This window comes from Saimiri boliviensis, chromosome 1, assembly GCF_048565385.1.
Source record: "Saimiri boliviensis isolate mSaiBol1 chromosome 1, mSaiBol1.pri, whole genome shotgun sequence".
NCBI lineage: Eukaryota > Metazoa > Chordata > Mammalia > Primates > Cebidae > Saimiri > Saimiri boliviensis.
Window position 1 is genome coordinate 51,860,221 of NC_133449.1, and position 27,427 is coordinate 51,887,647.

The 27,427-nt window shown below is 38.9% G+C and overlaps 1 protein-coding gene across 2 annotated transcripts in view; it reads right to left on the reverse strand.

Annotated features, from left to right (window-relative positions):
* Positions 1–27,427, reverse strand: part of KDM3A (lysine demethylase 3A) — a 60,231-nt gene that overhangs the window by 18,882 nt on the left and 13,922 nt on the right. Inside the window, exons 5-11 of one of the 2 annotated variants that reach the window (XM_003942528.4) lie at positions 27,050–27,152; positions 25,353–25,477; positions 25,041–25,113; positions 24,853–24,941; positions 17,360–17,523; positions 14,723–15,234; positions 10,822–11,026 (exon numbers count right to left, since the gene is read on the reverse strand). In XM_003942528.4, coding sequence (XP_003942577.1) covers positions 10,822–11,026; positions 14,723–15,234; positions 17,360–17,523; positions 24,853–24,941; positions 25,041–25,113; positions 25,353–25,477; positions 27,050–27,152 — 1,271 coding nt within the window. Of the gene's footprint in view, positions 1–10,821; positions 11,027–14,722; positions 15,235–17,359; positions 17,524–21,062; positions 21,115–24,852; positions 24,942–25,040; positions 25,114–25,352; positions 25,478–27,049; positions 27,153–27,427 lie in introns of those variants that run through there. The other variant, XM_074397217.1, reaches the window with a different exon arrangement.

Sequence of the window (27,427 nt, forward strand, 5' to 3'; positions counted from 1 at the left end):
CACACACAAAAAAATGATTTACAACCTGTAATTATCTTTTTTTTTTTTTTTTTTTGAGATAGAGTCTTGCTGTGTCACCCAAGCTGGAGTGTAGTGGCGCCATCTTTGCTCACTGCAACCTCCCCTTCCCAGGTTCAAGCAATTCTCCCTGCCTCAGCCTCCCCAGTAGCTGGGATTACAGGTGCCTGCTACCATATCCAGCTAATTTTTGTACTTTTAGTAGAGATGGGGTTTTGCCATATTGTCCAGGCTGGTCTCGAACTCCTTACCTCAGGTGATAACACCTGCCTTGGGCCTCCCAAAGTGCTGGGATTAGAGGAGTGACCAACTGTGCCCATCCACACTTGTAATTACTATTTACATCAAGAACATCCTTTCTAGTTTTCTGTAAGAGCCATGGAGATGAGCCATCTCCATGGCTCATCACAGCCAATAATTATTTGGCAATGTCAGCAGGAAGATTAAAAACACTTTTTCCCCAAACAACAAGCTAGAGAGGGGAAAAAGGAGGGAGGAGAGGGCGAGAGAGGTATATTTTGCACTCAAACTGATATAATCATACTCCCTCCAGGGATAGTTGTTTGGCCTGCTGTACTTGAGACTTAAGAGCAAGGAAAATCCCAAGTTACTACGAAAGTTAAGTTAACAAACAGAAGGTGATAAATAACTTGATCAGATTTAAATACAACTACTGCTTCAAAAAAAAAAGTTCAACAAAAGAAGAGTAACCCTAGACAGTCATTGAAGCAATGACCACACTGGTCTGTTAGGTACCTGGTGCCTATATGAATTCCAGCTGCTTGTTACTATCCAAGCTCCTGGAAAAAGGGAAGCATTAAAATGGGCCTCAGAACCTAAGAAGTAGAATGAAGGGCTGAACATTTGTTCATTATTTGCCTTCAATATTCTCTAACACTTGAATGTTTTTTTTTTCACAAGCTATGTATTAGTTTTAAATTTTCAAAACATATTAAACACATTTTTTTTTTTTTTTTGAGACAGGCTCTCACTCCAATGCCCAGGCTAGAGTGCAGTGGTACGATTATGGCTCACTGCAACTCCCACCTCACAGGCTTCAGTGATCTTCCCACCTTAGCCTCCCAAGGGGCTGAGAAGGCAGGCATAATGCCATCGCACCCAGCTAATTTTTAAAAATATTTTTTATAGAGACAGGGTTTTGCCATGTTGCCCAGGCTGGTCTCAAACTCCTGGGCTCAAGCGATCCTCCCACCTTGGTCTCCTTAAATGCTGGGATTATAAACATGGCCCACCATGCCTAGCCAAAAATACAGTATTCTGACCAGGCACAATGGCTCACAATTGTAATCCCAGCACTTTGGGAGGCTGAAACAGATCCAGGCCAGGAGTTTGAGACTAGCCCAGAGAACACAGCAAGACCCTGTCTCTACAGAAAAAAAAAAAAAAAAAATTTAATAGCCAGGCATGGTGGCACAAGCCTATAGTCCTAGCTACCTGGGAAGCTGAGGCGGGAGGATCGCTTAAGCCCAGAAGTTTGAGGTTACAGTGAACTATGATTATGCCAATGCACTCCAGCCTTGGCAGTAGAGCAAGATTCTGTCTCTAAACATATATACATACATACATACATAAAATATTTCTAGGAGGAGACATAAAAAAATAGACATAAAATACAATGAAATAGCCTATAACCAATATCATAACAGTCATTAACTCTTATAAGGGCAGAGGAGGAAGTGCTGACTATGAGTTTTGTGGGCCAATATGAAGACGTCTTCACGGTAAAGACAGTAATTGAGCTTTGGCAAGAAAAGGTTAGGTATGTCCAAGAGATAGTATTTCATATAAAAGCAAGAAAACTGAGGTGAATGGGGTGACAATAGACTAATTAGACTAAAGGGTTTATTCAAATAGGTAAGAATCAAGTAGAAGTTGCAGAGGTAAGCTGGGATCAATTGCTGACAGCCTTCAGAATTTTACTGAGGACCTTGACTGTGCTAGCCACTGGGCAACTATCAAAAATCATCATGTGAGACACAAAGTTGGGTTTTAGAAAAACCATTTGTCCAAAAGTGCAGAATAAAACTGGAAGGACAAGATACTGTTACCTAACTTATGCAAATTATTTCAAGCAGTCCAAATAAGACATGCAAGTTTTTAACTGACTCCAAATTAGAGATAGTCATAACATTATTGATAGTCCAAATTAGAGATAATCATAACACTAAAAAATGAATCTGAAAGCATTTCAAAGTGGGGAAGTAATGGCAACTGAGCCTTACCAGTGAGACCCTAACCCTATTCCTATTTTATTTGCAGATGAGTTTAATAAGATACAAACTTGATGAGGAGGCTAATGGCAGCGTCAATCTTCACTCTAAACATCAGGAAAAAAAGTTCAACTACGATATTCTTTTACCAAGATAGGAGTTTGTTCTAGTTTCTACAAGACTGGCTTCTACTACGTAACATTAAGCCAAGGTACTTTCCCCTTTAAAGCAGTAAAAAATGAAAGAACAGCGAAGTCATAAAGTCAATGACTTCTAGACTGTTACAAAAATACAGTGGGTTAAAAAAAAAAAAAAAAAAGCTCTAATCATATTACAAAGAAGAAAGAAATAAAAATTATCCCTTCCCTAAAATGCCTTTGCAACTTAAACCAATCTCTCATCCAATCTAGTTATACTTTTCACAGCAGAGGAGCCATAATGACATAAAATCAAGTACATAACAGGAACATAAAGACCTGTAGGAAGCACAACCATTTCATGGTTTCTTCAAAATACATACATATACAAATGAATACACATTGTAATGCACTTACCTGCTTAAGAAGAAAATTCTCGAGAGGAAGTGAAATAGAGTTAACCTTTACTGAGAGCTTATTCTGGGTCAGGCATTATTCAGAATATATTAATACACGCATGTTAATATACATTAACAGTTTTACAGCTCTATATGCTACCCACACACTTTATGACATGCTTTTGCAATTTACGAAGGGATGGATGAATGGGGCAAACTAGTACTTAACAAACTCTACTTCGTTAAATAAGCCTGAATCTGAAAGTTAAAAGCATAGATACAATGATCTAAATACCTGTGCATTTAATTCAACTCATCAGCTATCTTTTAACTTAAGATAAAATGAAAGGGGAGGAGGAGAATAGAAAGAAATTCAAATCAAACCTTCTGTTTATGATTAGAGTTAGTCCATCCTGAAAGTACCTAGACTTCTGAGAAAGTGAATTATATCTAAAGTTCAACTACAACAACACTGTTCATTCCTGTATGAAAAAAATGAAGATAGGGCTGCTTTCTTCTTCACTCAGGATAGAAGAATTTAAAGAAAACGATTTTTAAAAGAAAATAATTTAAAGAAATTACATATATATGTATGTGACAATTTTGCCTATAAAATTGGAAACGATTTTTTAAAAAGATATGCCTCTCCCTGCTGGCAAAGGTACAGAGACCATGGGAGCACGCTCAAACCCTGCAGTGCGCAAAGAGACAGGTGCAACCTTCCTGGAGGATAACTAAGCAGAACCTGTATATCAAAGCCTTAAAACACATACACCTTCTGACCCAGAAATGCCACTTTTAGTAATCCTCCCAAAGCAAATAATGAGGGACATGGACAAGATCATTTCTGCTTTATTTCTAGTCACAAAAAATACAAAATAATCTTAATACCAACATGGGGATTGGTGAAATAAATTATTAAACATTACTATAATGTGCTCTTACACAGAAATTCCAAAGTACTTAAGGAAAAGGTTATGATCAAGAGGTTCCTACTATGTAATGGGAAAGCAAGATTCAAAACAGTATACATAATACACCAAACAGGTATACCTGAATACATTTTATGATTATACAATGCACTGAAAAGTTAGCAGTAGTTCTTTGTAGTGGTTTTCCAGAACCTTCAACATTTTTCTATCATGACTAATAATTTTAGAAATCAAAGTTTCTGTGTTTAAGCTTCTTGAAAGAAAATCAAAAACAAGAATGAAAACTAAGTAACATGCAATAAGATCTAGATTCTCGGCAGATTCAAGGTGGCTGAATAGGAACAGCTCTGGAGTACAGTTCCCAGCGAGAACAACGCAGAGGGTGAGTGATCACCACATTTCCGAATGAGTTATTACTGCCCATAGACCAGGAAATTCCCAGGCTGAAAAGCGCCAAGAGTTTCCAGTATGGCTGTTTCAGCTGGCACAGTGGGTCTCTGCACAAAAACACACAAATCTGGGCAGCTGTTTCAACTAGAGCCTGGAATGCCTGGGAGACAGAGTTGCTCATTCAACTGAAAAAAAAGGGGACTGAAAACAGGGCCAGGTGATCTGGCTGGGCAGATCCCACCCCGACAAAGACCAGCAATCTGAAACACTCTGGATTAAGAGTTTCACAGCAAGTGCAGCTGGACCCGGGATGGTCCAGCTCTGTAAGGGAAGGGCATCCATCATTACTGAGGCAGTCCACCATTACAGAGGTAGACCGCCATTACCGAGGCAGTTCTAACTATACCTCTATAAACAAAACCACAAGGAAGTTCACACAGCAGCTAGGCAGAGCCCATGGCAGCTCAGGAATGCCTCTGCTGAGAGATTGTGACTAGCCTACCTACTAGCTGGGCAGGGCAGCTCTGAAAAAAGGCAGCAACATGTCAGGAACTTATAAATAAAGCCCCACCTTCCCAGGACAGAACACTTGGGGAAAAAGGTGGTTAAGATTTCCACTGCAGCAGACTTAAACATACCTGCCCAGCAGCTCTGAACGAAACAATGGAGCTCACAGCTCAGCATCTGCGCTCCTGTAAGGGTCAGACTGTCTCCTCAAGCAGCTCCCTGCTCCCCATATATCCAAAAAGACACCTCATAAAGGAGCGCTCAGGCTGATATCTGCCGGGTATCCTTCTGGGACAAAGATAACAGAAGAAGAAACTGGCAGAAACCCTTACTGTTCTGCAGCCACTGCAGGTGATCCCCAGGCAAGCAGGGTCTGGAGTGGACCTCCAGCAGTCCTAGAGCAGAGGGGCCTGACTATTAGAAGGAAAACTAAAAAACAGAAATAACTTCATCATCAACAAAAAGGATGTCCACTCAGAGACCCCATCTGAAAGTCATCAACTACAAAGACCACATATAGATAAATCCAAAAAGATGGGAAGAAACCAGTGCAAAAAAAAAGATGAAAACACCCAAAACAAGAACGCCTCTCCTCCTCCAAGGGATCACAACTCCTCACCAGCAAGGGAACAAAGTTGGATCAAGACTGAGGCTGATGAATTGACAGCAATTCATTTTCAGAAGGTAGGTAATAAACTTCTCTGAGCTAAAAGAACATGTTCTAATCCAATGCAAAGAAACAAAGAACCTTGAAAAAAGGTTTGATGAAATGCTAACGAGAATAAACAGTTTAGAGAATATAAATCACCTGATGGAGCTGAAAAACACAACACGAGAACTTCACGAAGCATACACAAGTTTCAATAGCTGAATTGACCAAGCAGAAGAAAGGATATCAGAGACCTGATTGAAGATCAACTCAATGAAATAAAACAAGAAGACAAGATTAGAGAAAAAAATGAAAAGAAATGAACAAAGCCTCCAAGAAATATGGGATTATGTGAAAAGGCCTAATCTACGTTTGATAGGTGTACCTGAATGTGACAGAGAGAATGAATCCAAGCTGGAAAATACTCTTCAGGATATTATCCAGGAGAACTTCCCCAACCTAGCAAGGCAGGCCAATATTCAAATCCAGGAAATACAGAGACCACCACTAAGATATTTGTCAAGAAGAGCAACCCCAAGGCACATAATCATCAGATTCACCAGGGTTGAAATGAAGGAAAAAATGTCAAGGGCAGCCAGAGAGAATGGACGGGTTACCCACAAAGGGAAGCCCATCAGACTCACAGTGGATCTCTCCGCAGAAACCCTACAAGCCAGAAGAGAGTGGGGGCCAATATTCAACATCCTTAAAGAACTTACAACCTAGAATTTCATAGCCAGTCGAACTAAGATTCTAAATGAAAGAAAAAATCCTTTACGAACAAGCAATTGCTGAGAGATTTTGTCACCACCAGGCCTGCATTACAAGATCTCCTGAAAGAAGTACTAAACATGGAAAGGAACAACCAGTACCAGCCACTCCAAAAATGTACCAAATGGTAAAGAGCATCAACACAATGAAGAAACCATGTCAACTAACAGGCAAAACAACAACCAACTAGCATCAAAGTGGCAGGATCAAATTCACATAAAACAATATTAACCTTAAATGTAAATGGACTAAATGCCCCATCAAAAGACAAAGACTGGAAAAACTGGATAAAAAGCCAAAACCCATCCGTGTGCTGTATTCAGAAAACCCATCTCACATGCAAGGACACACATAGGCTCAAAATAAAGGGATGGAAGAAGATTTACTAAGCAAATGGAGAGCAAAAAAAGCAGGAGTTGCAATCCTGGTCTCTGATAAAATAGACTTTAAACCAACAAAGATCAAAAGAGACAAAGAAGGGCATTACATAATGATAAAAGGATCAATGCAACAAGAAGAGCTAATGGGCCAGACGCAGTGGCTCAAGCCTGTAATCCCAGCACTTTGGGAGGCAGAGATGGGTGGATCATGAGGTCAAGAGATCGAGACCATCCTGGTCAACATGGTGAAACCCCGTCTCTACTAAAAATACAAAAAAATCAGCTGGGCATGGTGGTGCATGCCTGTAATCCCAGCTACTCAGGAGGCTGAGGCAGAAGAATTGCCTGAACCCAGGAGGCGGAGGTTGTGGTGAGCCGAGATTGCGCCATTGCACTCCAGCCTGGGTAACAAGAGCGAAAACTCCATCTCAAAAAAAAAAAAAAAAAGAAGAGCTAATGATCCTAAATATATACGCACCCAATACCAGAGCACCTAGATATACAGAGCAAGTTCTTAACGACCTACAAAGAGACTTATACTCCCACACGGTTATAGTGGGAGATTTTAACACTTGACTGTCAATATCAGACAAATCAACAAGACAGAAAATTAACAAAGATATCCAGGACTTGAACTCAGAACTGGACCAAGCAAACCTAACAGACATCTACAGAACTCTCCATCCCAAATCCACAGAATATACATTCTTCTCAGCACCACATCACAACTACTCCAAAACTGACCACATAATTGGAAGTAAATCACTCCTCAGCAAATGTCAAAGAATGGAAATCATAACAGAAAGTCTCTCAGACCACAGTGCAATCAAATTAGAACTCAGGATTAAGAAACTAACTCAGAACCACACAACATCATGGAAACTGAACAACTGGCTCTTGAATGTTGACTGGATAAACAGTGAAATGAAGGGAGAAATAAAGATGTTCTTTGCAACCAATGAAAACAAAGACACAATGTGCCAGAATCTCTGGGACACATTTAAAGCAGTGTCTACAGGAAAGTTTATAGCAGTAAATGCCCACATGAGAAGCCAGTAAAGATCTAAAATCAACACCTACCATGAAAATTGAAAGAGCTAGAGGAGTAAGATTTTAAAAACTCAAAAGCTAGCAGAAGACAAGAAATAACTAACATCACACAGAACTGAAGGAGACAGAGACACACACAAACCCTTCAAAAAAATCAACACATCCAAGAGCTGTTTTTTTGAAAAGATCAAAATAGACCACTAGCCAGATTAATAAAAAAGAAAAGAGAGAAGAATCAAATAGATGCAATAAAAAACAATAAAGGGGATATCTCCACAGATTCCACAGAAATACAAACTACCATCAGAGATACTACAAAGAACTCTATGCACATAAACCAGTAAACCTGGAAAAAATGGGTAAATTACTGGACACTTGCACCCTCCCAAGCCTAAACTAGGAAGAAGTTGAAACCCTGAACAGACCAATAACAAGGGCTGAAGTTGAGGCAACAATAGCCTACCAACCAAAAAAAGCACATGTCCAGATGGGTTCACAGCCAAATTCTACCAGACATACAAAGAGGAGCTGGTACCACTCCTTCTGAAACTATTCCAAACAATCCAAAAAGAGGGAATCCTTCCCAAATCATTTTATGAGACCAACATCATCCTGATACCAAAACACGGCAGAGACTCAACAAAGAAAACTTCAGGCCAATATCCATGATGAACATAGATGCAAAAATCTTCAATAAAATATTGGCATACTGATTGCAACAGCACATCAAAAAGCTTATCCATCACAATCAAGTAGGCTTCATCCCTGGGATGCAAGGCTAGTTCAACATACACAAGTCTATAAATGTAATCTATCACATAAACAGAAGCAAAGACAAAAACCACATGATTATCTCAATAGATGCAGAGAAGGCCTTCAACAAAATCCAACAGCCCTTTATGCTAAAAACTCTCAATAAACTAGGTATCGACGGTATGTATCTCAAAATAATAAAAGCTATTTATGACAAACCTACAGCCAATATCATACTGAATGGGCAAAAACTGGAAGCATTCCTTTGAAATCTGGCACTAGACAAGGATGCCCTCTCTCACCACTCCTACTCAATATAGTATTGGAAGTTCTAGCCAGAGCAATCAGGCAAGGAAAAGAAATAAAGAGTATTCAATTAGGAAAGGAGGAAGTCAAATTGTCTCTATTTGCAGATGACATGGCTGTATATTCAGAAGACCCCATTGTCTTAGCTCAAAATCTCCTTAAATGGATAAGCAACTTCAGCAAAGTCTCAGGATACAAAATCAGTGTGCAGAAATCACAAGCATTCCTATAAACCAATAACCTAGAAATAGAAATTCCTTTTGACCCAGCAATCCCATTACTGGGTATATATCCAAAGGATTAAAAATCGTTCTGTTATAAAGACACATGCACACATATGTTCACTGAGGCACTGATTACAATAGCAAAGACCTGGAACCAACCCAAATGCCCATCAATGATAGACTAGACAGGAAAATGTGGCACATATACACCATGGAATATTATGCAGCCATAAAAAACGGTAAGTTCATATCCTACTTTGTAGGGACATGGATGAATCTGGAAACCATCATTCTCAGCAAACTGACACAGAACAGAAAATCAAACACCATGTGTTCTCACTCATCGGCAGTTATTGAACAATGAGAACACATGGACACAGGGAGGGGAGCATCACACACTGAGGTCTGCTGGGTGTGAATAGGGGAGGGACACTGTGGGGTAGGGGGTTGGGGAGGGATAACATGGGGAGAAATGCCAGATATAGGTGACGGAGGATGGAGGCAGCAAACCACATTGCCATGTAGGTACCTATGCAACAATCCTGTATGTTCTGCACATGCACCCCTGAACCTAAAGTGCGATAAAATATATACACACACACAAAAAAGAAAATAGCATTTGAGTAGGATGCTCTGTGGACCAGGCTATTTTTCTGTAAAATTACATTTTTAAATTTATCAAGAAGCAGGTGAAGCAAACAGTGCTATTCTCACTTTACCAACAAGGAAGCTGAAATTATGAGAGGTTAAAATATCTGCTCTAGGTGATAAAATACAGTAAGTGCTAAGAGTTAAGAGTTCAAAGTCATATATATCTGACTTTAAGAGGAAATAAAGATTCCTATAAAAAAGGATAGTTAAGAAAATTTTTATGAAATTTGACTATGACCTAATAGAAGATTCAAAATCATTCCCAAAGAGTAAGTATGAGATTAAGTATAGAAAAAAAAAAATGACTGATAGGTAGGTAGGTTGGTAGGTAGGCAGGCAGGTAGATAGACAGATAGACAGATAGATAGATAGATAAAAATTCCCTGGGAAACTAAGCTGTTGGTTAAAATTAAATTTCTAATATGTAGCTCGAGCTTCCACTCAGTTTTCTTTTTGAAAAAGCGTTTCTCTTGTCTAAGAAAAATGGAGATCAAATAAATAGCAATTTCTAATGTCCATGTTAAGAAAATATTGTAGAATGTGTAAGAGGACTAAGTCTAAGATGGCCACCATCATCCTCACCTCCTGGAGTTCATGTCTTTGTGTAATAGCTGTCCCTTGAGTGTGGGTGAGACCCTTGACTTATTTCTAACTGGTAGACTATAATAGAGGTGTTGAGATGTCATTCCCATAATTATGTTATATTATACAGGACTCTGTCTTGCTAGCTAACTAACTAGATCTCACTCTCCGCTGTTTTTGAAGAATTCAGCTGCCACTGTGTAACTGCCTATGAAGAAAATCAGATGTTGGACAACTTGGACAGCCTCTTTGAGCTGAGAATTGCTTCCAACCGACAGCAAAAATTGAAGCTCAAGTCCTACAGTTGTAAGGAAATAAATTTTGCCACTAACATGAATGAACCTGAAAGAAGCTTCTTCACTCGAGCCCCCAGATGAGAAGGGAACCCGTTTACACTTTGATGACAGCCTAGAGAGACCCTGAAGCAGAGAATCTAGCTAAGCCATGCCCAGTCTCCTGACCCATAGAAGCTGTGGGAAAACAATTCTGTATTGTTTTAAACCACTAAGTGTTTGACAATTTGTTATACAGCATGCTCCGTGATACTGGAAATTCTGAGTTTAGTTATTAAGGAATCTTCTGCCTGATGCTATTTATTGTTTCTAATTGAAGTTCTAACAGTGATGATTCTTAATGGCAATTAATAAATTAAGAGAGTCAGCAATATGCTTAGCAGAAAAAAAAACCAAAAACCTAGATTCTCCAACCTAGAGATTATAAATGCAACATCTACCACCTTTTTAGTTCCAGATTTACTATTAACAAGAGTAACAAAAGTATGCTAGATGATCTAGCATAAAAAGTATGCCCAGATTATCTGACCTTTTCCCAAAATGCCTCACCTCCTGAAGTGAAAGAAGCGGCAAAACACAGGTGAGTCCTTCTGTTGCTCCTTATCCTTGCGGAGACTGTCCAAGCGACACTCTCGGCACTTAGGCAGCTGTGCCACAATGTTAACACAAGAATCATCTTGTACGAAGGCCTCGCCACTCTGCTGCAGCTTTTTGAGTTTAGCTGGGTCTGTCAAAACCGACTTCCTGGAGGGCGCTAGGAAAATAAAAGATTAAGGAGACAGAACATCAAATTTTTGAACATCACATTCATATGTGACTGAATTCTATTCAAAAAGCCAATATTCCCATAAAAAGAACTCCCCTTCTCCATTCCTGGTTCAACTGTAATTTCTAAAAATGCATCAACAGAAGACAACCATCAGAATGATGAGTTTTACTCTCTTTATAAAACAATTCTCATTTGTTGAATCCATTTGGCAACATAAAACCCTAAATAGCCTGACACAATTCAAAGTTAATGTATACTTCTATTCACAAATATAAGACAAATATTTTAGTATGTTTACAAATCAGATATTTAATTTAAACTCTCTTGAGGTTCACCTCTGCAGAGTCCTTAGTGGACATCTGTTCTGTCACTTTCCAAATTCAAAAACTACTGATTTAAGGTATGTTTTTAAAAGTACAATGCAAAAGGTAACCATTCCAAAAATAACGATAAACAAATTGCTTTCCTACACAGCCCCAGTGTCTATGAAGTAAGCTATCTTCTAAATGCCTGTCACATGATTCTTGACACGTCTTCCATTTCTTTCACATATGTGGTCCACTCAGGATTAAGAGCACCAGATAAAGACAGGAGTATAATTCTAAGTAAATGCAGATTTTATGTTTTAACTTGTAATGGGCAGGAGAACTTGAAATGTTAACATGGTTTCTAAAGAAAAAGTAGAGCAATCACTGTGTCAGAGCAAATAACAAAGAAAAGAATCCATTTGTTAAAAGCCTTAAGGAATATTTCATAGAAATAGAAAATAACTTTTCTTAGGGTCGAGGGAAAAGGAGAAGAGGGAAGTAGGTTTTTCGGCAAACAAACAAAAGTCAAAAACAAACAGCTTCTGGGGACTAGTTGAGAGATGGGTGGGAGAGGTCAGTCTTGGAGAAAACCGAAGATCCTGAACAAAAGAAGGGTTTTATTAAATAAATAAACATCTTCAATAATTACCTTAGAGGTGATCTAATCTTACCTCTCTTTTAAAGCAGGACTAGAGCACAATGTAAATTGCTACATGATGCTGTCAGTCCTTGATCCCTTAAAACACTCTTATTCAGTTTTAGTGAAAGAGAAGGTAAAATAAGAAAGAAGAGAACATAAAGAGATTAGTAGTTTAAGGACGGAATTTTAATTATTCAGATATTGAAAAACATCATCCTTTGAGTTGGGCAAGGCTTCTACAGATTATAGGCAAGAAGGTTATCTTATCTGTTCTATCCTGGCTCATAAGAGAAAATATCAGCCAGGCAGTGGCTCACACCTGTAATCCAGCACTTTGGGAGGCCAAGGTGGGCGGATCACCTGAGGTCGGAAGTTCCAGACTAGCCTGACCAACACGGAGAAACCCCATCTCCACTAAAAATACAAAATTAGCCGGGCTTGGTGGTGCATGCCTGTAATCCTAGCTACTCGAGATGCTGAGGCAGGAGAATCGCTTGAACTGGGGAGGCAGAGGTTACGGTGAGCTGAGATCGCGCCACTGCACTCCAGCCTGGGCAACAAGAGTGAGACTTTATCTCAAAAAAAAAAAAAAAAAAGAGAGAGAGAGAGAAAATACCTAGAAATAAGAAAGTTGAACTGTCTAAATTTTTGTCACAAAAAAAAAAAAAAGAGAGAAAGAAAATACCTAGAAATAAGAAAGTTGAAATGTCTAAATCTAACTCTTTGCTGAGGATAGCAACAGGTACTAACATCAGTGATTCTCTGAATTCAGAGCCAAGTCAGGAGAAAAATGCAATCCCACTTCTGAGAAGCCACATATCTATCTGAAGAGGAAAAAAAAAGGCAGCTGTTTGACTCCATTTTGCTTTTGTTTTCTAGACCGAAAGTGGAACAAAGGAGCAGAAAAGTTCTCCGAGCCTTCTATACCAACATGCAGTACTAGTTAGTAGACACAGCTCAGAAATCCTGGTAGGCTTCTTCTGATCACACTCTCATGCCTCAACCAAAAGTCACAGTAGATAGCTGGATAAGCTAGTCCAGAATGTAAGTAGGTTTTTCACTTCTTTTAAAATTCATTAAATGGGGAAAAGCTGCATAATATATTAAATGAGATAAAGCTGGATTCCATAACTCACTTGTGTATCTATCATCTGCTTACTGCACTAGAATCATTACTGTTTCTTCACATAATATTAAAATAATTTGCTTCAAAAACTAGCTGAGTGTGAGAGCTGATTATTCAAAAAGAAGAAATAGAACAAGGATATGCTCATGAATATGTACTTTCTTTTGAGAGTTACATAATTTCTGAGAAGAGGGTAATCTTATGCAATTAGTTTTATGCAAATTAATAGCTATGTTAACTTAAACCTCAATGAAGAAGCTAGGTAAGAAGTATCGCTAGGCAAAGAAAGTTCTTTCTATTCTTCCAATGCTATACTAAACAGATTCGAAAGTCAAATCCAGCCATCTTGCTCTCTGCCTGAAGTTAAAAAGGTAGTGTAGATATATTCATTTTTACTGATCCAAATAAATAGGTTGGTTTTGTTTTTTGAGACAAGGTCTCGCTCTGTTGCCCAGGCTGGAGTACAGTGGTACAATCGTAACTTACTGCAGCCTCCAACTCTTGTGCTCAAGCAACCCTCCTGCCTCAGCTTCCCTAGTAGCTAGGAATACAGGTATGTACCACCACGCCTGGCTGATTTTCTAAAACAATTTTTTGTGGAGATCGGGTCTCACTATGCTGCCCAGGCTGGTCTCAAACTTCTGGTCTGAAGCAATCCTTTCACAGTGGCCTCCCACAGTGTTGGGATTACAGTTGTTAGCTACTATGCCCAACCTAAAGCGTTAACAAAATCCATACCAATTTCCCACATAGCTAACAATGATCAAAAGGCATCTTTAAATTCTAATAGCACTAAACTTTATGACATGCTGAAACCATTTTGTTCTTCTAATTCTAGTAAGAGAGTTTCTGACAACTACCACCATTATAATGCATCCTCAAACTTCATGTAAGCGGCATCAAGTACAATGTACCATTTTCCCTATAGAAAGAGTAATTCAGTTTTAAATTGTGGGTGCAGCTGGACCTCCCCTCAATCAAAGAGACTCTTCTTGGTGTTTCAGTCCTATCCTTAATATCTTTAATCCAAGTCCCTTTTCCAGAAATGATACAATTCTGCATCTTTTCTAAAATTTCAAATCTGAACTACCTGTCATAGATCTGACAGAGGTCACCTCTTCCACTCCAATTTGGATGTTACAGAAAGATCAGTGACAGGCTGAAATAATCACCAGATTGCTTTAGATTTTGTTTCAAAATTTTCTTAACATAAAAATTGGGAACCACCTAATTACCCACCTAATAGGAACCAGTTAAATCATATAATAAATGCATATAATGGAATCCTTGCTTTAAAATACTAATAGACACCTACACTAATTCGCAGGGTAAAACTGTTGGCATGAACCCATTTGTGTAATATAGTTTATCTGTATTTCTACATATATGAAACCAGGTACACCAAAATATTAACAGTAATCATTTCTGAGATTTGGGAATTATATCTTCTTCTTTAAACTTTTCTGATTGTACAAACTGTTTCTACAAAGTCATTTTCACATAGTTTCTCATAGGACAAGAAACAGACGTGTGTGTGTGTGTATATATATATATACACACACCCCATTTCTTACCTTCCACCAATAAAGATATTTAGAAACACTCACCATTCTGGATTTTATTGTTGCTTCTTGTACAACAGGTTTCATTATCTACTTTTACTGAAGATTCCTTTAAATTCTGTGATTGGCAAGCTAACGCTGAAGGTTCTACCTTTTTTCCTGAACAATTATTAGGGCTATCACTATTGACATCTGCTTTCACTTCTGGTGTATTTGAAACATCCGATGTGGAAGGTGCATGTTCTAGGTGCTTCTGCAGTTCAGGAGTATTGGCTATTTCCAATTCTGCCTTAGAAGAAGTCTTTGTAGGTAAGCATTCCTTAGGAAGGCCAGTCAATGGTTGTGGAACAGATTCCAATCGGTTTTCCTGATCAGTGTTTGTTTTAGGCTGGGTGCAGCTACCTTTTGGCTCACTCAGAATTTTCAAGTCTCCAGTTCCAATCTGAGAAGACTTTGAGAACAACCCTGCTTTGCAGACATCTGGTTTTGTTCTCAGAACTTCAGACTTTGTATTTAGACAGGAAGACATTTCCTCTGGTAAACTCTGCTTATGACATCTGAAAAAGATAATATGGAAAGCTAGCATCCAGGTCTCTTTCTACCTCTCCATTATCTTCCCAAAACAAACTGTTTGGTTCCCTAGGGTAACCAGTATGAAAGAAAAAGGAAAATTTCTTATATGTTACAGAATTTAGGATAGGTTTCTGTGAGCTGGAGTTAAAAGTCATCAGTCAGTAGTTCTGCAAAAATGTCATAAACACTCAGAAAAATAAAACCCTAATTTCTGTCTGCATGTTCTCATAAATCTTATGTTAGTTGTACTTCTCACAGCACAATGAACTTTAGCTTTCCCTCAAAACAAAATACCGTATGAAACCAAAGAATATACTCAGCAGGTAAGCAGCTCTGTGGTTTATAAGTGTCAAAACTAAAAGTCAAATTTAGAGGCAATTCTGAAAACTTCTTTCTTCTTTTTTTTTTTTTTGTTTGGTTTGGTAAATTTCAGAGAAAACTCTGCTAACTCTTTCTTCTATAATGAAGATTATGTTTGAATTTCAAAGATAAAACTAGGATTCTTGCTACTTGACAAGAGTCGGAAATTGAATCTCTAGTAAGAGTCAATGTGTTAAGATTAAAATTTCTAAAATATGTATGTATATTAGAAATGTTAGAAATATTCACACAAAATATAATTAAAAACTAACAATGGGCCAGGTCCAATGGCTCATGCCTACAATCCCAGGATTTTGGGAGGGCAAGAAAAGAGGACTGCTTGAAGCCAGGAGTTCAAGACCAAACTGGGAAAAAGAACAAGGCCCCCATCGCTACAAAAAAATTAAAAATTTGCCTGCTGTGGTGGCACATGCCTGTAATCCCAGCTACTTGGGAGGCTGAGGCAAGAGGATCACTTGAGCCCAGGAGTTCAAGGATCCAGTAAGCTTTGACTGTACCACTACAAATGCACTCCAGCCTAGGAACAGAGCAAGATCCTAAGAAAAAAACCTCAAAAAAACGAAAACAAAAAACTGGCAGCAGCACAAAACCCTTTTCTGCTATGAACATGTAAGCAGCCATAATGGGAAATAATTTCATTCTTGTTTGTTCAGTGATCAGAACATATAGCAAATACAATAGCTGACTGACTACTCGGTTATTTACAGAATGATTTGGTATTTCCCTGTACATCTTAATGGGAATAGCTTGAAGAACTTTTGTTTCTTGGAAATTCATCTTAGAGTTCTTTCTCCAAAAAATACAAAGTCCTTTTTTCCTATCATACCTTTCCTGCCTCTAACAAAGAATTTCATCCTGGAGAAGAATTTTTCATTTAAAGACTCATATGAAAAATCTTTCCTTGGGTATCACTGAACTTCCTAATGTTCCCTCCCTTTCTATTTTGAAGACTGCTCCTCCTCCTATCTGCCACATGGCCATCCTCCAAGCTCTATCCTAGGCTGCCTATTTTTTCCCAGTGAACCAGTGTGCTCAACCACTCTCCTCCCTTTCTGCAGCAGTCCTCCAAATCTACTTTTCTATACCACAGTCTCTCTGAGCTGTATCTTAGGTCTGTATCAAATGTGTGCCTACACAAGCCACTACCACTTCCCAAAAGAGATCTTTCTCTGAAAACTACCTGCTCTGTCAACCTTGTACCTACTTTAAATTTCTGGTTAAACTTCACATTTCTTACTCATTTTCTTTCTCTACAAGTTAGTAACAGTACCACCTACAGCTATTGCTTTCTCATTTCTATTATTCTTAGAATCCTTTCTCAACTATACTTGGGTCAACTCATGTCGAGGCTGAGAAGAATCTCTCACTGTAACCGTGCCTCACTGCTTCTTCACATTTCCACTGACCTCAGTCTTCCATGTACAACCAATCTATTCTCTCTTCTTTGAAAGAAGACACCTGTTCTATAAATGTCTGTACTATTTCAATTGATCCTTCTCACTACATCAAGATAGTCTCTTTTCTCATGCCCCCTTTCACTTCTATACCATTTTCCACGTTGCTCTGTGTGCCTTCTACACTTTTCACCTCCAAAAGCATCTATCCATCTTTTCTTTCAGAAACTCTAATGAAAAACCTCCCTGGACAACCAGAGATAAAAACAATCAGCCATTACTAAAATCGTTTATTATTATTATAATGAAACATGTTTAACAAATCACTACTCACCCTTGAGGAATTTTTGCTCCAAGGTTAGGTGGAGAGTTGGCAGCCTGGGGAGTACTTTGCTGTCTTGGGTCCTTACTAGGGGGAGTTGCTGCAGTACAGCCAAGCAGTATCTCCTTAAAAACTGTTGTAGGTACAGACTGTACAGGACACATACTGGGAGAGGCCTAGAAGATATCAAACCAACAGATATTAAAAGGAAATTCCTAGTTAGGAAATAATAAAATGCTACCAAATTTAAGATCATTTGCTTGATACTAAACGAGCACAGAACCATAGCCAAATAAAAAGAAACAGGAAAGTAAAACAAGTGATAAAGTACAAAATGAAGGACTTTAAGGTTGTAAATAAATCATTCCAGCTTTTCACAAAACTTATGTCTTCCTACGAAGGATCACAAGCTTATCTTTTTCAGACCTCTGAATCATTGTGCCAGAAAAACAGTCAGGTGGCAATTACTTTAATAATGCAATGCAGAGGTGAACTTTTAATTGACAGTTTTAAGTGGTGGCAGCTTCACGTGCATTCACTTTGGCATGACTTGAGTGCCCACCACCCACTTACTGCATAGTTTGGCAGAAGACCAGACCACATAGGACTCTTGAAGGCAGTGATGCCTACTTGGTACCAAGATAAGCCTTTGCAATGCAATAAAGGTTGAGGACACAGTTCTTACTCTTATGTGGCTCATCAAGTCACAAGTCATCTCAAGCTGCAAAAAATATCAAGTTATAACAGGCCTGTGGGCAAAGTTGGGACACCTGTCCCCATTCCCTTTTCAGGTAATTTTATCTTTACAATAATTAAGCACTGAATTCACTTCTTAACAGTTTATACCATTCACAAAAATAAACCTCCCACCATGAAAAAAGAAAGGAGATAAACTCAAGACAACTAGTCTATGGCTGAAACAGGTGAAACTAATTCACCCATTTCACCAGTTTTCTCACATGTGCTTACATTTTTAAGTCATACTTTTCTCAATAATCTCCTGCCTTACCACCAAATCTAAACTCGAAGAATCTCCAAAGTTTCATTTTCTAGTTGTTAACTTCCAAAGCTTGATGTACAACTTCCATTAATAGTTTTGTTGTTGTTTTGTTTTTTGTTTTTGAGACAGAGTCTCACTCTGCTACCCAGGCTATAGTGCAGTGGCATCATCTTGGTTCACTGCAACCTCTGCCTCCTGGGTTCTAGCAATTCTCATGCCTTACCCTCCTGAGTAACTGGGATTACAGGCATGCGCCACCATGCTTGGCTAATTTTTTCTATTTTTAGTCAGGATGGGATTTTGCTATGTTAGGCAGGCTTCTCTCCAACTCCTGGCCTCAAGTGATCTACCTGTCTTCGTCTCCCAAAGTGCCTGGATCACAGGCATGAGCCACTGTGCGGAGCCGGCAGGTTTTTAAAACCTCACAATTTTGAATATATTTATATGTATCTCTACTCATGAATCTTTTTCTCAGACATTTACTCTGACAGCCTTGAAAAGACTGTCTAGCATATGCTAAACAGAAATACCTGAAAAATAAGAATTTAATCACTAGCAAAGTTTTGGCATAGTTTCAACTATTTTTAGGCACTAAATTATCTGATCATATATTATACTATTTCAGTCAACTCAAGTTTGGTAAAATATTATCTTAATGCTCTCCAAAAGGTATGTTATGTTTGGTTTTGGGTGTTTTCTGAGTTTCCTAATCCTTTAAATGAAGAAATTAGTTTATTCCTAAAGTTCTTCTCTTTATAATAGTTTACAATTCCCTGGTAATCTGAGATTAGTCTCCCAAAGTTTAACTGCCAAATCATTTCGAAATGCGTATTCAAGGCTCAATTTTACCAATTATGTTTCCTCACATTGATCACCTCCCTTATTCTGAATGTGTTCAGAGTTGATGCACTAATACCTTTCCTTAAGTTACTCTCCCAAGAGCAACATACTTAAGAAATTTGGATGATAAACCTAAGTATAAATTTTTACTCTATATAAGATCCATCAAGCTGCTCAAGTAAAAAAAAAAAAAAAAAAAACCATCTAATTTCCCATATGTAATCAATAAACCAATAAATCTTGACTCCATTTGCAAAATACGTGTTGAATCTACCCATTTCTTTCCATGCCACCACTACCATCTTTTCCCTAAGCTACACATCTCCTAACCAACCTTCCTTCCATTCTTGTTGAATCCTCTGCATCCTACCCAAAATCTCTTCTACCACAGAACAGTCCCTATAAAACATAAACCAAATAAGATCAAGCAGTCCACTGCCTACAAGAATCCCATGTGGTCCAGTCTCCTACCCACTTCTGCCCCCCCTCCCCCCATCTCTTTCACTGCTCCCCTTGCTCACAGTACTTACTCCAACTACACTGGCTTCCATTCTCATCTCCTAGTGTTCTGAGCCCTTTTTTGCCTGGGCCTTGTACATGTTATCTCTCTCGCTACATCATTTTCAGTGGCTGGTTGGTTCTATTTCTTCACCCTCAAGTCTGTTAAAATGTCTCCCTCTCAGAATTTGATTACTCTTTTCTAAAGTAGCATCCCAAAAGCTGTCCCTTACTCTTTATCATATTCCTGTTATACCTTTCTTTCTTTTTTTTTTGAGACGGAGTTTCACTCATTACCCAGGCTGGAGTGCAATGGCGCGATCTCGGTTCACCGCAACCTCCGCCTCCTGGGTTTAGGAAATTCTGCTGCCTCAGCCTCCTGAGTAGCTGGGATTACAGGCACGTGCCACCATGCCCAGCTAATGTTTTGTATTTTTAGTAGAGACAGGGTTTCACCATGTTGACCAGGATGGTCTCGATCTCTTGACTTCGTGATCCACCCACTTCGGCCTCCCAAAGTGCTGGGATTACAGGCGTGAGCCACTGCGCCCGGCCTGTTTACACCTTTCACAGCACTTATCACACTATGAAAGTACCTTTCACTTACTTATTTTCAGTCTCCTCATAATGGGACACATACTCTTTATGAGCAGAGGCCCTGCTCTTGGGCCCACTCTGTTATACCTCATAAAACCAAACATACAGTGGATGCTCAATAAATAAGACTGGTGGAATGAACATATGAATGAGTGAATGCTGTTAGAAAATAACATTTTTAAATAGCAACAAATCAATAACTCTTATGAGTTACCTCAAGTGATAGGAAGTGATGATCACCACTGTAGATCAGTTTAGCATAAGCTAAATATGCAATAAATATTTGTTGGAAGGAGGGATGGAGGAGCAGAAGGAAGGAGGGAAGGAGGAAAGAAAGAAGAAATCTGCTCTTTTTACAAGGGTGATTCACCAGATGAAGGAAAAGATTTGGAGAGCAGTAGCAACAGCACAGTGATTAAGAGTATTAGATTTTGGCGTCAGACTTTGGTTTGAAATTCAGTCTCTAACACTTCCTAGCACTGTCTTTCTATGAAGCATACTTTATAGGGCTGTGCTTTACCATAGTGCCTGGCACTACAATCAATTTTAGAGATGAGCTGTCTTAAAGCAGAAAAACACTATAAAAATTTTCTCAGTTCTGTCACTCTGTGAAGTAGCATAACTTAGCGTGCTTTTCCTTTAAGAAACTGAAGTATTTCCTGCTACAACTTTCCTAAGGTTTAGCTCAACAGGAACAGGACTCCAATTCCCAAACCCGTGTTCATGAGTGCACCTCTGCCCTGGCCTCTGACTCAACAAAGGGTCAAAGTTTCTTCTTACCTGAAGAGTTTTCCCTGAAGGTCTTCTATACCAGTCATGGCAATAGTTCCCCCTGCCAGCAGACGGAGATAATATAATTGAGTGTATGATAGTATTCTAAAAAGGACACTGCTGGCTCACACTCCTCAGCAGACTCTTTCCCAATTAACCAGGCAACGTTGTAACTCTGAGGAATAGTCTGCTAGGCAGAGAAGACCTTCAAGGAGCCAGATATCACTGGCAAACAGGTTTATCTTAACCAAAAGTATTCATCAAAGCAGTCAAGAGTCTTGTCTACCTAATCCAAAATGCCTGTCTTCCAAAGACCACCCTAAAAGTGCCAGTCCAATGCATCTGGGATGTGAAAACACAGTGAGAATTGTGCTGAGTGTGTTACTGTACTCACCTTTCACTCATCATTTCAAAAACTTTCTTTCCCCACTGCTCCCTTTATCTCTCCAACTCTCTTAAAATCTAGGCCAGGCCAGTGTTTCCAAAACTTGTCTGATTACAAGAATCATTCAGAATCAAAGTATTTGCAGACATGGAATAATAATTATAATACACTATAAGGGAATCGAGGAGGCTACAAGAGTAGGGTTTTTAGTTTTAAAAAACTAACAAATACAACAAAAAAAAAAAACCCCAGGCCTCCGTGATATATACAGGGGGAAAAAAGAGATAGGAGGAACGTATTCCAAAATGTAAACAGGAGTCTCTGAGAAGTATGATTACAAGTGATGGTTCTTTACTATATTTCTAGGTTAACCAAAAATTTTAAAATAAGATGAGCTTTGTAATCAAAAAAATATTTTCAAAAACTTCTAAAACCTAGGTAAAAATCTACCACCTTCAACTTCCTTTAGAATGACACAACTAGCATCGAGCTTAATAGGTGCAACATACATTGTTAAAACACTGAATTTAGTTTCTCATTTTAGATGCAGAAGGTAAGAAACTTATCTCCAGGCTACGGGGCAGGCTTATTTTTTTAATAGCTTCTAATGTGCCCAGTATTCAGCTCAACAGCACAAATGGTATGAGCAACATGCTGAGAAAGATTAAAATATAATGTTCCTTGCCCTGTAAGAATTTGGGTCAAGGAGACAGTATCACATATATCTATAGGCCCACATTTTACAAGTACCTCCTTGAAGGTTATAAATTTACTTGTTCAATCGCCTTTCTCATTGCTGACACACTCAATACTCTGAAGAACTGGAACCTTCCCCCACAGGAGGTTCCCACCTACCTCAGTTCTGCTTGCACCCCAGACTGATCCCTCCACTATCCAACAGGATACACCATTCCTATTCCCGACCCCTCTTCCTCAGCACATCTCGTAGCTCAGCTCTCCTTTTCATCAGACTCCTATTTATACTGACAAATTCCCCATGACAGGCAACACCCAACCAACTCCTCCAAACTGCTATTTACTACTTCTAACTCTAGATTGCTAACAATTTCTCCAATGTTAAAATCTGACATGAAGAAATTATTACTCTATCCTGTTTATCTCTCAGCTTCTAATACTATGGATTATTTGACAATATCATCTCTGAGCTTGACATCCTGTGTGTTGTCCTGGCCACATTATTTATCCAGAGGCTTACTATCCATTCCCTTCTAGACCAGAGACCCCTATTCCTCACCAGCTCAGCCCCCTTCTATACTGAGAGACTACACAGTATCATAAATAATTGAGTGACTATGTCACTTGAGCTTTCTAAGCTAGAACTGTCATGTTCTATGAGGTAGACATTCCATTTTTCTACCTACGTCATGAGCTACATTTCTTTGCTTTCTCAGTCCTAACACCTAGTCTTTCACCAAATCCAATAACTGCTGTCTCCTAAATAGCTCTCCATCCCCTCAGCTATTTCCTCACCTCACCTGTGTTTATGATGGGCAATACAACTAACCTAGTCAGTGCCCTTTTTCTATTTCTCAGCTCCTTCCCTCATCCATCATGTACAAAGCTCAGTCAATCACTGAACTGAAAACCCCTGAACACCCCAGACATTCCCTCTTCATCTGCAGCATAAAACCAAAACTTCCTATCTCCGACCCTGCTTCTCTTTTTCCATGCCTCCTGTGCTCCAGCCACAGTGAAACATTTGCCCTTCAGCAAAGAAGACACATCCACCCTATCCGAGAGGTTCTGCCCAAGCTGCTTCTTGAGGCACCAGCAGAGCTCCTGCCCAGAGCATTCCCCTGGCACTTGTGGGAGCTGTTTGGAAGTCTGTCTTCCTCACTGTCCTATGGACTATGAGGCAGGAACTCCAGATACCTTTCAAGCTTCAGGACCAAATATCCACCACACAGTGAGTACTTAATACAGTAATTGTGGTTTCTTGAATGGATGTACTTTAAATTATCTTGTAAACTTTAAGGCAAAAATGAATGGCAGTAAGACTAATTTCCACAATTACCTCTTCATTCTTTCATAAACAACCTGAGCCTCCACTCAAGAGGTCAAAGCCCATTTCCCATTCAAAGGAAAACAAGAGGCTTCAGACATTTTGGTTTACAAAGCTTTTGGTGAATTATTAAAGTTCCTGTTGCCTATACACAGACAAAAGATTCAAAAAAGCCAATTAACCATCCTAGCTACACAGACTCAAGCGTTTGTGTGCACAGTGCTAGTGTTGGTTCTAGTCGATGCTGTAGTCCAGTCTGCCCTTAATCAAGAAACCTAGATTTATTCGCTGACCCTGGCCCACTCCCCATGCCATTTTTCCTGGCCTTGCTCCCCAAGACCTCAAGGTTCTCTTTCAAACGCTGATAAGAATCTTAACATTAGTTTGGTCAGTATTTAAATTTTAAACTCCAGCCTGGGGCGGAGCATCATAAAAGTGTTTTTGATAATTGTAACACAGGAAACTATCCATGTGACAAGTGCATTCGGATTCCTAAGGTGCGAAAAAGTTATTTGTACTGTAACAGATCCTAATGATTTAACTCACCTAAAAGAGAAATAGCCTTGGTCCAAATGGTAAGTATTTCAGAAAAGAATTAAATCTGGTAATTGAACCCATAGTAGTATTCACAAAAGCCTCTACTTTTCTGGACAGAAATTAGTAATGGCAAACCAACCACTTCCCTTGAAATACTAGTATACTTGTTTACCCAATCATAAACGCCCAATCAAAATTTCTTATTATTGAGAAGGTGAGGATCCCATTTCAATACCCCAACTACTCAGAATGCTAAGGCTCCTTCCATCTTTTTGTGCCAGGCATTGACACGCACAACTCAATTTACCTTTAAGAACACTTACACATGGCGTAGTTGTGAAATCTACTAAGAATCTCCAGCAAATACCAAAAAATGAATGAAATCTTAATAGTAAACCACAAACTTATATTTTCTCAATCTGCTTCAATGTAGAAATTATGGCCAAGATCTGGAACTAGCAAAGAAGAGCAGACAGCTATATAACACTAAAAAATTGGCCATGCAGCCGGGGGCAGTAGCTCACTCACGACTGTAATCTCAGCACTTTGGGAAGCTGAGGTGAGAGGATCGCTTGAGCCCAGGAATTTAAGACCAGTCTGGTCAACATAGCAAGACTCTGTCTCTAAAAAAAACCACAAAAATTAGCCAGGTGTCATGCATGGCACATGCCTGGAGTCCCAGCTACTCTGGAGGCAGGAGTTCAAGGCTACAGTAAGCTCTGATTGCACCACTGCACTCCAGCCTGGAGCCTGTCTCTAAAAAAATTAAAATAATTAAAAAAAAAAAAAAATAGCCACGCAATGTTAGAGTTAAGGAAAGCTTTATACAAGTGACAAAGATGAATAAAGGTTACCTCAGAGCAAGATTTTGCTTGTTTGGAAACCAGGGTTCCATTACTCTCAGAAGACTTGCGTTTTACAGCTCCAATTCTTGCAGAATTACCTAAAATATTAAAAAATAGGTAAGTTGGCTTCCCTGTCTCTCTTATTGTGAGAAGGGGGAAGTAGAAGAAAAAAGATTTTAATAAATAACGTATCTTACCACATGTCACAAGGTTATCGTGTACAACTTCAACATGAATCAGTGATGGATCAACAATTTTCAGTGCCGGAATCTTAGAAATAAATAAAACAAAGATACTGGAAAATAAAAAATGCTCAAGAATATATTGAAAAATCTGTCTCATTAACACAACAATAGGAGTTTCTTATGAATAATTTCTTCTTAAAACAATTGTAATTATTTCTACCCTATAAAATAACAAAGATATTTAGTGCCTAAAAAATCATAAATGCTTTGTATAGTCCTCACGCTCTGTTGAGTTATCTTACAAGGAGTTACCATTGTCTTTACCTCCTCACAGTTGACTTGAAGAGTTTTTGATGCTGGGTTTCCATTTACAACAGTTGCTGAAAACCACTGAGTAGACGGGTCCAAGCTATAAATTTTTACTTCTGAACCAACTAAGTTTTTGTCACCTAAAAAAAAAAAAAAAATTCTTAGAGCAATTTGCATTATCTCCCAATAACACTATCATCCAGGACAATCTTTTCCTAAGTCTTTTTTTAAAAAATGCAAAAGTAAACATTAAAAGAATCACTATAAACATAAGATGAATGACATTTCAGAAAAGCTGGGAGAAAATTTAAACTTTTTATTTTGGATCAGACCAAAGTAGTACTAGACAATTCATCAAAACCTCCACTCACTGTCCTGTGTGGTTTTAGAGGAATCAAATTCAGGAACCCCCACAGAAACGCTATGTCTGATAATTTTTAAAACACAGAAAAAAGAAGTAAGATTGGAGAAAAACTCAATAACATAAATGGGAAGGTAAGGTGTATCGAATCAATGCCTTAGCAATTTCATAAGGCTGATATTCCAAATATATCAAAGTCCACATCAAAATATAGCTGAGCTTTAAAAATACCCACTTCACTGTTTTGTTTTTGTTTTTATACAGGGTCTTGCTCTGTCACCCAGGCTAGGGTGTAGCAGGATAATCAGGGCTCACTGCAGCCTTGACCTTCTGGGCTCAAGTGATCCTCCTGCCTCAGCCTCCTGAGCAGCTGGGATTACAGGTATGTGCCACCACACCAGGCTAATTTTTTAAAAAGTGTTTTGTAGAGATTGACGTCTCCCTGTGTTGCCCAGGCTGGTCTTGAACTCCTATCCTAGGTTCAAGCAATCCTCCCACCTTGGACCTCCCAAATTGCTGGGATTACAGGCTTGAGCAACTGTGCCTGGATCTACTTTACTTTTTAGTTTCCTTTAATCCATGAACTTTCCAAAGTTCAGAGATTTTAGTATCAAACACATTATATTAATTTTAAATTTTAAAATTCTTAAAAATTTATTTTAGAAAAAAAAGTTAGAAATCACTGGGCATGATGGCTCACACTTGGCAGGCAGATCACTTAAGGCCAGGAGTTTGAGACCAGCCTGACCAACACGGTGAAATGGTGAAACCTCGTCTCTACTATAAATACAAAACTAAGCTGGGTGTGGTGGTGCACACCTGTAGTCCTAGCTACTTGGAAGGCAGGGGTTGCAGTAAGCCAAGATAGTGCCACTGCACTCCAGCCTGGGAGCAAGACTCTGTCTCAAAAAAAGAAAGAAAAAGGGCCGGGCGCGGTGGCTCATGCCTATAATCCCAGCACTTTGGGAGGCCGAGGTGGGTGGATCACGAGGTCAAGAGATCGAGACCATCCTGGTCAACATGGTGAAATCCCGTCTCTACTAAAAAATACAAAAAATTAGCTGGGCATGGTGGCGCATGCCTGTAATCCCAGCTACTCAGGAGGCTGAGGCAGGAGAATTTCCTGAACCCAGGAGGCGGAGGTTGCGGTGAGCTGAGATCGTGCCATTGCACTCCAGCCTGGGTAACAAGAGCGAAACTCCGTCTCAAAAAAAAAAGAAAGAAAGAAAAGAAAGAAAAAAAGAAATTTCAATCAGCAAATGAATGAGAGGCTAGAGAGGCTAAACTCTAGCTTCTCACAAGCTAATTATTGGTCAACTCATGAACTACCACCACTAGATAATGTACATACCTTTTAAAAGATGGCTTTCATCTAAATGCTTCACAATCAAAGCTTGAAATTCTTTACTGACAATCTGATTATCCGTAAGAGAAAGTCGAAGATTGTTTACATCCTGAAAAGTGAAAGATCATTACATATTAAGAGTAACAGTTAATAAGAAGAGTTATTTAAATTCCAATCGGCTATTTCAATTGGTTAATCAAATGGGTTAAAGTACTATTAACAAACCACGTGATAGCCCAAACCATTCCAATTCCAAATGGCTCAAAATGTCCTAAACCATCAAATGATCACAGCCATAAGGCAGACTGAAGTCAAGTCATCCCAAGCTAGAAGCATGAGAAATATTAAGAGTGGCTCAAAGCATAATTTCAAGTATGACTAACT